General features: G+C 43.1%; 1 protein-coding gene across 4 annotated transcripts in view; it reads left to right on the top strand.

The window, feature by feature from the left end:
* Positions 1-1,423: 1,423 nt before the first annotated feature.
* The window catches only part of PTPRO (protein tyrosine phosphatase receptor type O), a 64,727-nt gene continuing 54,766 nt past the window's right edge, over positions 1,424-11,384 (top strand). For all 4 annotated transcript variants that reach the window (XM_030215265.1, XM_030215263.1, XM_030215264.1 and 1 more), the window contains exon 1: positions 1,424-1,571. In XM_030215265.1, coding sequence (XP_030071125.1) covers positions 1,515-1,571 — 57 coding nt within the window. In that variant the 5' untranslated portion in view covers positions 1,424-1,514. The remainder of the gene's footprint in view (positions 1,572-11,384) is intronic.

Genomic DNA, 11,384 nt, shown 5'->3' with positions numbered 1-11,384 from the left:
AAGGAAGAACTTTACCCAGGAAAGAACTTCCTGTATTATTCTTGAAGATATCATTCAATATTTAACAGGATCAGTAATTAAAGATTTATCTTCTTTTCGCTGACAAGTGCATGCAGCATGAAAGTACTGAAATGAGTGGATGGAGACCAATGTGGCTCATGGTTTGCTTGAAGCTTCCTCAGGGAGAAAGTTCCACAAAGGGGTACCTACAGGATGCCTAATCGGAACCTATTGTATAAAGGAAATTAAACACTAAAGTCATTGGGTCTGTAGGCGTGAAAGCGCCTAACACCAGCCACAGAGTTACACGCATTCTGCACGTGAGACCCCCACCTGTAAACTCTGTGTTGTAGACAATATGCACACAGTGGTAGAATAGCAGGGAGCTGGATTTCTGCTATTTACCCACGTTTATATTTTGTCAGTTATGTGCCCGTCGGTGCCTTCTTCATAGAATGACCCCTATAGAAACCAAATTCATAATGGTATCATAAAGTTATCATGCTCACCCCAAACATCAACATCAAGAAATAAATGGAGTAAACACCTCACACATCAATCAGACCTTTCATCTTTCGCATGCTCAATATCTATAGTACATGACAATTGAATTAGAAAGGCACAGAAGGGTATATGTTGCTTTTCTAGACTAAACACTACATATGCTCTGTGCTTTGGCAGCTGGGGTGCTCTGTTACCCCAGCTCTGACCCCATCAGGCGCCTTCGTTTTCGAGGGAACAGTGCCGGGCTCTGTGTGGTTGTATGGATGCTATAGGGGGGTCTCCTGATTGTGTAAATGCCAGTAAGGAGACTATAGACAGGGCTGGAGCAGGTACATCAGTCTGACACTTTATTTTAGCTAAAATCCTAGGCAGATAACAATAATATACATACATTTAACAATAAGAACAGAAAAGGAAAATACCAAAATAAACCCTTCAACATGTCACTAGCATAACTGAAATGATTAATCCTCACATCTTGTTTAATGCACTGGGTACATAAAGGAGCTACAGCTGAAACTGGGAAACATCTCTAAAAGGCTTCCAGGAATAACACAATAATCTGAAATCTGTCTCAATTCAGAAGCTTAGGCATCCCAGAGAACAGGAGCAGCAGCACAGAAACTAGAAGCATGAAATCCCTCTAACCTCATCTGTACAAAAAAAAACAGCATTTAGAGAAGCACTTTCTCCATTTAATGAAGGACAGGGCATTCTTTATGGAGGTGCCACATCCCCTGACAGAGCGTCAGCAGGCTGTAGTTATGGGAGGAAGCAGAGGGTGGTGCTATCAGGAGATACAAGAGACAGAGAGGGAAGGGACAGGGAGGGGGGCTAGGCTGAGAGAGAAAATGATGGGAAGGGATCCCATGCTGTCAGAGCAACTGGATTATACCAACGCCCCTCTGCAAGGCAGGAGCCGAAGACTGCCTGCTCTGGAGCGCTTTCTTTCCCTGCCCTGATGCTACAGTGGAGGGCAGACCATTAGCAGTCCATGCCCTCACCTGCTGATGGAGGCTGCCAGCTGCAGACTTCTGTCCCTCCTCTGGCTCTTCAGCTGCTTCCAGGTAAGGGTGTACAGGGAGGAGAGGGGGGAAGGCTAGCAGTGGCCAGACGGCTCCCTCTTTCCCATTAGGCTGTATGTTATTCATTCTCTGGCTAGTGGATGTAGAAAGCTTCCCAGCCTTTGTGCTTTCCCTGTGAATGCCAGCCTGCATCGCTCAAATCCGCTTTCCTCAGGCAAAATCAAGTCCTTGGTTGGATTGGCTCTGGATTTGTGATCTGGGCTGGCAGGGACAGTCACTCTCATGTCCTAGAACCAGCTGCTGTCATGAGCACTAGAAGGTCCATCAATAACAAAAGCCAGTATTGTTACAAAATGTTTCCTGTATTTCTGTAATGGTTTCTCTAGTGCATGTGTTACTCGAAGGACCTGGGCCTGGCTCTGGCTACGGTTGGCTGCAGCTGATTGATAAATTCCCCCTCCGGCTCCGTCACCATTAGGCGCACAGATGACTCTGCCTGGTTCAGGTCAGGTTGGACTCAGGGAGGCAGGACCTCCAGCTGACCCTTCTCCTTCAATCTGGGGAGGCTTGTTCTCAAGGGGGAGGGGGGGATAATTTGATAGAGCTTTTACCATGTGAAAAGCATGTTGTACACATGAGAATGGGATCCTGTAAAATTGTACACGGGTATACATGTGTGTATAAAGTAAATATGTTCCGGAGGTGGAGCTGGGTGAAGTTGTGATGCGGATGCGGAGATTACTTGACCGCATTACACACTTTCAAATCAGGTGTAAATTTGTGTGAGAGCATTTCTGTGCTGCTGGAAGTCAGTGTTCAGGCCAATGTACCCTGTTACGAATTCAGACGTGCATGGGATAAACATAAAGGAATCCTTTTCAGAAGGAATGGATCCTCAGAAGCTTAGCCGAGATTGGGTGGCAGAGCCGGTGGTGGGAGACGGGGCTGGTGGTTGGGAGGTGGGGTAGTGCTGGGCAGACTTCTACGGTCTGTGCCCTGAAAATGGCAGATACAAATCAAGGTAAGGTATACACAAAAAGTAGCACATATGAGTTTATCTTGTTGGGCAGACTGGATGGACCATGCAGGTCTTTTTCTGCCGTCATCTACTATGTTACCACGTATGTTACGCAGTTACCCGCTGAGGAGGCAATTTGAGAACAGGGGCCTCCATTTAGACTTCTGAATACAGCGAGTGGCGAGCCTGTTGCGTAAGGACAGTTGCGTGTGCAGAAGTGTAAATGTGCATCAGGTGTGAACAGGTCCGAAAGTCTATGACTCTCGTAAATAATCGTGTCTAAATGCCACAGTTATGTGCAAAACTAGAAGTTGGATGCATACGTTTTGCCCCCTTTTGGCCCGCCTGTGCTCCTCTCCTGTGAACGTCCCTCTAACAATTACGCACTGAATAGCGATGCGGTGCGATGCTATTTACGTGCATAAGTGCACACTTATCTGCGTGGATGGTAGTATTCTATGAACGTGCATGTACACTCAACCTGGAAATTTAACCCCTCATTCCATAAGAGGTTGGTTAATGTCTATGGATAAAATGCTCACGCTTCTGCTGCTTATAGTTCAGAGAGTGTGTGTCCTACACCACAAGCACAAACCCAACCTAAGAACATAAGAATACCATACCGGGTCAGACCAATGGTCCATCTAACCCAGTATCCTGCTTCCAAATATGGCCAATCCAGATCACAAGTACCTGGCAGAAACCCAATTAGTAGCAACATTCCATGTAGAACCCCAAACAGTAGCAACATTCCACGTAGAACCGCAAAGATTAGCAAGATTCTGGAATCCTAAAGAGTAACAAGATTCCATGTAGAACCCCAAAGAGTAGCAACATTCCACGTAGAACTACAAAGAATAGCAAGATTCTGGAATCCTAAAGAGTAACAAGATTCCATGCAGAACCCCAACGAGTAGCAACATTCCGTGTAGAACCCCAAAGAATAGCAAGATTCTGGAATCCATGTAGAACCCCAAAGAGTAGCAACATTCCGTGTAGAACCACAAAGAATAGCAAGATTCTGGAATCCTAAAGAGTAACAAGATACCATGTAGAACCCCAATGAGTAGCAACATTCCATGTAGAACTTCAAAGAATAGCAAGATTCTGGAATCCTAAAGAGTAACAAGATTCCATGTAGAACCCCACAGAGCAGCAACATTCCATGTACCTGGCAGAAACCCAATTAGTAGCAACATTCCATGTAGAACCCCAAAGAATGGCAAGATTCTGTAATCCTAAAGAGTAACAAGATTCCATGTAGAACCCCAAAGAGTAGCAACTTTCCATGCTACCAATCCCAGGGCAAGCAGTGGCTTCCCCCATTTCCGTCTCAATAACAGATTATGGACTTTTCCTCCAGGACCTAGTCCAACCTTTTTTAAGGCCAGATATGCTACCAGCTGTTACCACATCCTCCAGCTGCGAGTTCCAGAGCTTAACTATTCTTTGAGTGAAAAAATATTTCTTCCTATTTGTTTTAAAAGTATTTCCATGTAATTTCATTGAGTGTCCCCTGGTCTTTATACGTTTTGAAAGAGTGAAAAATGGATTCACTTCTACTCATTCTACACCACTCAGTATTTTGTAGATCTCAATCATATCCACCCTCAGCTGTCTCTTTTCCAAGCAGAAGAGCCCTAACCTTTTTAGCCTTTCCTCATATGGGAGCATTGCCCCAGGTACAAAAAGCTTAGATTGTGAGCCCACTAGGGACAGAGAAAGTACCTGCATGTAATGTGTACAGTGCTGCAAATCTCTAGTAGCACTATAGAAATGATTATTAGTAGTAAATGTATTCGTTCCTTGAATGTATCAGTTTGCAGTCTCTCCCTGTGTACTCTCTTCAGCTGTATTTGTACCCTGAATGTCTTAGGGTGCCACTGTCTTTCCCAAGGTCTCTCTTCGTTCATTTATGCTGTATTCATTTTTGTTTTCCATTCCTTTCCTAATAATTCCTAACATTCTACTTGATTTCTTAGCCACCACCACACACTGAACAGAGGGTTTCAAGGTATCATCAATGATGACACCTAAATCCTTTACCTAGGCGGTGATTCCTAATGTGGAACCCTGCATCACGTAACTATAGTTCAGGTTCCTCTTTCCTATATACATCACTTTGCACTTGCTTATATTAAATGTCATCTGCCGTTTGGATGCCCAGTCTCGTAGTCTCGTAATGTCCTCTTGTAATTTTTCACAATACTTTTGTGATTTAACAACTTTGAATAACTTTGTGTCATCAGCAAATTTAAATACCTCACTAGTTACTCCCATCTCTAGGTCATTTATAAATATGTTAAAAAGCAGCAGTCCAAGCACAGACCCCTGGGGAGCCCCACTAACTACCCTTCTCCATTGAGAATACTGACCATTTAACCCTACTCTCTGTTTTTTATCTTTTAACCAGTTTTTAATCCACAATAAGACGCTGCCTTCTATCCGAAGACTTTCTAATTTCTCAGGAGTCTTTGAGCTTTTTTGCAGTGCTGCTGTCTCATGTAAGGATCTTTGTGAGTTTTTGGAAGATGATATACAAGGAAGAAGAGCTGTTTTGGGATCTTGCCAGGTACTTGTGACCAGGATTGGCCAATGTTGGAAACAGGATGCTGGGCTTGATGGACCTTTGGTCTTTCCCAGTGTGGCAATACTTATGTACTTGGGGTTCTACATGGAATCTTGTTACTCTTTAGGATTCCAGAATCTTGCTATTTTTGGGGGTTCTACATGGAATGTTGCTACTCTTTGAGTTTCTGACCTGGATTGGCCACTGTTAGTAAGAAGATGCTGGGCTTGATGGACCTTTGGTCTGTCCCAGTATGGCAATACTTATGTACTTATGTTCCTTACTGTGGCTTATCATGTGATCAGTGCTCAGTCGTTGTAAGGCGTGCTGCTCCTTCGCAGATCATTTGTGCCCGAGGCTTCAGCTGCTTTTCCATTTCATGTTATGTAATCAGGACACTTGTCATGCCACAGAGGCCTGTCTGAAGGTGAAGGAGTCACAGCCCACTGCTGGGTTTAAACCCCCTCCTGAATTCTGCCTTGGGCCTAGAAGTGTAGCTAGGTGGGGTGGAAGGGGAGCAACCGCTACCCCAAAGAGATTTTGAGTGAAATGGCGCCTGCAGCCTTGCACCAACACCTGTTTTACAAAAGGTCTGCTCCTCCTGATGTTAAAACCTGGCTACAATTCTGCTTGGACTCTAAGATATCGAACACTGGCCCTGCCAGTAATGCGTAGCACACTGTGTCTGGAAGCAGGAAATGGAGCTGTTTGACAGCTGTCTGCTTTCTCCGGGAATATCTCGATGTATTTTAAAATGAGATTCTGCAAGACATTGGCTCTGTCCACAGCTAGAAGCAGGATTTATGCTAAGTGAATAATGACCAGTTAAGGAGGGTCACAACCTTAAATCCAGTCTGCATGGCACTTGCCCCAGATCCCCAGAAGAGTAGCCTAATGGTTAGTGGAGGGGGCGGAGAACCTGAGGAATTTGGGTTCAATTCCCACTGTGGCCTGCTTGTGACCCTGGTCCCTGGGTACAAAAACTTAGATTGTGAGCTCAGTACGGACAGAGAAAATACCTGCGTATAATATAGGTAAACGATTTGGTAGTAAATCAAGTCCATGATCCTTCAATGTTTGGAGGGAATAAAAAAGACATTTTACTATACAGAGCAGAATGTCCAAAAACAGTTTCGCTCTCCTCAGAACGGAGAACCCTCAGTTCCGGTGCTTTCTCTTCGATCAGGCATGGGAAGAGCTTTTAAAGTGTCACATAGAGATGAAGGGTAACGTATGTGCCAGAGGTGCAGAGATGGCATCACAGAGAGGATGTGATTGCAGGAGATAGCATAGGATCAAACAACCAGCTGTGACCCTATAAGTGCGCTGACAAGTCACATATGTACCGAGTTAGTCCAGTAAGTGTTGACCTTATTTGTACATGTAACCCGGTTGAGAAGAGATTAACCTGTAGCAATTGCACTACATGTGTAGCCAGGGAGCCAGAGATATGGAACAGAGAGTTCAGGACCATTTTCCAAGTCCCAGCTTACGTCCTGCTATGTCCTGTGGGTGGTTATTGCTGTAAGACACCCTCCTACTCACGGCTGGTATTTCTTGGCTGGATGAAGCCCTGGAGGATCTTCTGCTGATTCATCAGGGCAGAGGAGGAGCCCTGGGTAATTAGGAAAATATTAGCTTGCTGGGGGACCTGTAGTCAGGGAATGTAGGAAGTAAAATTCCAGACACATATGTGTTGCTGTTAAAAGTAAGAAGTTGTTGACGCTCAACCAGCTTAAATTATCAGCCAACAGCAACTTCAGGAAATGCAACTGTCCTAAAGCTTACATTTAATGGAGAGCAGTTTATAACTACTCACCTGTGTGTGAAGGCCAAGTAGGTGCCATTTCATGAAAACAATATATGCCCCCCCCCCCCCCCGTTTGCTATATAAAAGAGCCTCAGAAAACCTGCAGCAGTCACATTAATGCAGGGGTATTTTGCGACTCCTCCCTGCTCTGCTCATGTAAGAGTGGCAGGTCCATGTTCTCTGCCTCCTTGAGTTACCTCTGGGCTAATTTCGTAAAAGCTCTTTTCCACGGGTAAATAAGGTTTACCTAGAAAAAAGGTTTTAAAAATTATCCCCTAAGTGTAAAGAAATGTAAATAGAAATATGCCAGAAAGAATTGTGCATTCCCCCCCCCCCCCTATGCCCTTAGGGTTACCTAAAAGGAGTCTATAGGAAATTGGCACTCCCCATTACATAAGTACATAAGTAATGCCACACTGGGAAAAGACCAAGGGTCCATGGAGCCCAGCATCCTGTCCACGACAGCGGCCAATTGGCCACTCCCTCACAGTTACAGAGCCAACTTAAAAGGCGGACCATAGAGCAGGGAAGAGATGACTCAGCAAGGAGGGCATGGTCAAGGCAGGATAAAAACCTGGAGTGGAGCTGGAGTTGGAGAGGAACGGAGCACTCTGCCAAAAAAATAAAATCTTTACAGTTAATTTGAGGGCCCAGCCCAATTGTGCTGCCATTTTGGAAAGACAGAACTGTAATACACCCATTTCCCTGCACATAAATAAAGTTAATTCTTATTTCACATTTAAACTTCAGTGTGTTTGTGATTTTTCAAGGCTTCAGGCCTGCCCTCACTTATGCTACTATAGGTCATAAACTGTCACTCTGTACACAATACTCTTTAGACCTTTTTAGCATTTTTGTAAGCGATATTGCCGAAGGGCTGTTCTGGTAAGGTTTGCCTCTTTGCGGATGATACCAAAATCTGCAATAAGGTAGACACCCCTGCTGGTGTGGATAACATGAGGAAGGACCTAGCAAAGTTTGAAGAAGGGTTAAAATTTGGCAGCTATCATTGAATGCTAAAAAATGCAGAGTTATGCATTTGTGCTGCAAAAACCTGAGAGAGCAGTACAGTTTAGGGGATGAAGTACTTCTGTGCTTGAAAGAGGAGCGGGACATGGGTGTGATCGTATGTGATGATTTTACGGTGGCCAAACAGGTAGACAAGACAATGGTGAAAGCTAGAAGGATGCTTGGGTGCATAGGGAGAAGGAAAAAGGAGGAGGTGATGCCCCCTTTATAAGACTCTGGTGAGACCTCATTTAATTCAAGAATTTGTGATTTTTTTTTTTTTTAAATTACATTTATAACCTGTGCTTTTCCACTCATGGCAGGCTCAATGTGGCTTACATATTGTATACAGGTACTTATTTGTACCTGGGGCAATGGAGGGTTAAGTGACTTGCCCAGAGTCACAAGGAGCTGCCAGCGCCTGAAGTGGGAAATGAACTCAGTTCCTTGGCTCCCCAGGACCAAAGTCCACCACCCTAACCACTAGGCCACTCCTCCACTCATTTCAGCCTACATCTATGCAGATGTTTTTTTGCTTATCGATGATTCTGTCCCAGACGCTCCCTCTCTGTCTAGATTCTGTAGTCAGTTGGCTGTCTTCTGACCATTTCATTTTAAATGTGGAAAAAACTGTTGCTTGTTGGTTTATAAATCCTTCAGTTATTCCTTGCCAACCACTTTCCGTGCTGGGCTCTTCTATCTACCCTGTTGACTCCTTTCGTTATCTCAGTGCCATTCTTGATGCTTGTCTTTCTTTTGGGCCTCACATCTGTGGTTAAATCGTCTTTATATACGTTGCGACAGCTTCGTACTGCCAGCTCCGATTTCAGTCACAGTCTCATTTTGTCTTTGGTAATTACTAGACTATTGTAATATTATTTCCTCTGGTATTTCTCAGGTGTCACTTAAGAAGCTCCAGGCTATACAAAATACTGCCATACATCTTCTTTTTCATGCAAAGAAGTTTGATCAATCAGATCTCACCTCTTCTAAAAAGTCACCATTGGCTAGCAGTCAATTTTCAAATGCAGTATAAGCAGTGCAATTTTTCTAGCAAAAAAGGTGTGGTTACTCAAATCCCAGGCCACCCTTCAGGGGTGGGGTGATCACTGAGGGATCCACCCCACAATAGCCAGGCCCCCTGCAACCAGTCACAGAATCTATGACAAGGCAGAATTGGTGTGTTGAGCATGAGCTCTTTCATTAAAACTTGTGGTCCATGGGTCAATTTTAGCAGACACTGGAAAAGGTGCTGGTACTCAGTACCCCCGAGTACCCCCTCAAAAAAAGCCCTGAGTATAAGATTCTTCTTTTAACTTTTAAAGCTCTACACTTGGTACTGTTGCTTATACCCCTTCTCTGACCCTTTGGAAAAGGATCTAGGTGTCATAGTTGATCATATGTTGAAACCCTCTGCTCAATGTGCGGCAGCGGCTAAGAAAGCAAATAGAATGTTAGGTATTATTAGGAAAGGAATGGAAAGCAAAAACGAGAATGTTATAATGCCTTTGTATTGCCCCATGGTGAAACCGCACCTCGAATATTGTGTGCAGTTCTGGTTTCAGCATCTCAAAAAAGATATAGCAGAATAAGAAAAGGTACAGAGAAGGGTTACAAAAATGATAAAGGGGCAGTGTTGTTCAAAGTACTAGGCCAAAGTAATTAAGTAAAAGTAAAAAGTACAGTGAAGAACACATTAAAAATGTACTTAAGTAAAATTTAAAAAGTTATTGCCTAATATAGTACTTTTTGAGTAAAAAGTAAAAGTACCCAAACTACAATGAATGGAACTATTATTAACATTTTTACCCAATAACTTTACTGCTCTACAATTCAATCCACTTTGCTTTTAGTAAAACTAAATTTTTGAAAATGACTGTCACTTATGCGAGTGGACTTGTGATTCATTATTAATCCAGCACAGCTAAAAAAGGGTCAACAACTGCAGCAGGACATGTCTATCTGCTCCTGCCCTAGCTGAGATAATATTTAACCATCTCTCTGACCTCATGTGCATCTTTCTTTAAATTAGTCACCTTATTTTCTCTTAATCTCTTACCTATCTATATGTTCCATCTTTGCTTCTACCCTACACTGTCAATTAAAATGTTTATTATGTATTGTGTTGACATTGAAAGTAGTACACTATGCCATACTTTGTATTGTTATTTGAATATTTCTACTGCTGTAATTGTATATTGCTCATGTTTGATTTCTTCTTACTGTATACCACCTTGAGTGAATTCCTTCAAAAAGGCGGTAAATAAATCCTAATAAATAAAAACTGCACTAACAGAAAGTGGATTGTTCAGTCTGATAAAAAGTTCCTTCAAATCAGGCCAGATTGCAATATTACTGATGTCTTCTGACTGGGTCTGCAGGTTATGATTAAGGGAATCTCTGAAACACTTGACTTTCATATAGGTAAGAGTACTTTATCATCAATTTTGTCCCTTATTGAATTGTTTTGATAAACACAAATATATATACACTTTACAAATCCTATTTTCTTTGTTGGAGTTCTCCTGAATATATATATTAGTTGTTAATATAATATTCTCGCTGGGGAAATTCTACACACGTGTGCTGTGCTATTTTGCTGACAAAGCAGTACCTGCATTGGGCGAGGCAGCTTCAACATTGACAGTGTCACTCTGGGCTTTCACAGCCAAGACACAAGCAGAGGGCAGAGGATGAAGTTAGGAGGAAATAGGCTTGGAAGGGTGGTGGATGCATGGAATAGCCTCCCGGTGGAGGTTGTGGAGACGAAGACTGTGTCGGAATTGAAGAAGGCATGGGACAGACATGTGGGATCCCTTAGGAAAAGGAGGAGTTAGTGGTTACTGAGGAAGGGCCGACAGGATTGGCCATTTGGCCCTTATCTGACGTCTTCATTCTATGTTTCTGTTATCTGCATTAGGGAACCCAGTCATAATAGCCCCGACAAAACAGCCTTGTAAATAAATGACCCTTGACATTTCACACCCTAACAAAATAGCTCTTGACAAAATGGCCCCTCCCACAAAACAACCCCCTAAGAAAAAAATAACACATCATAAAAAATATAATAAACAACTGAAATCTTCACTGATAAAGACTCCTACCAGGATTCAATTACATAAAGCAATATATAAATAAACAAAATTCTATAGCTACCAACTGGTATTCACGATCTGTTCTGCTATTTAAAGAAACTATTCTTCCATCAACATGCTAATTAAAAAGAAACAAAAAACAATATTGTCATCATTTTCATACTCTTACCAGCCTTATCCTGTTTGGCAAGGTAGTCCCATATTCTGGGCAGCCTGATTGGGCCCTTTTCTCGGGGGGGCTAATTTGTCAAGGGCTATATTGTGGGCAGGCCGTTTTGACAGTGGCTGTTATGTCAGGAGCTTTTTTGTCAGGGACATTTTGTCGGGGCTATTTTGACCAGGTACCCTGTGCTGT

This window comes from Microcaecilia unicolor, chromosome 9, assembly GCF_901765095.1.
Source record: "Microcaecilia unicolor chromosome 9, aMicUni1.1, whole genome shotgun sequence".
NCBI classification, from domain to species: Eukaryota; Metazoa; Chordata; class Amphibia; order Gymnophiona; family Siphonopidae; genus Microcaecilia; species Microcaecilia unicolor.
This window is presented reverse-complemented; position numbering and strand designations above follow the sequence as displayed.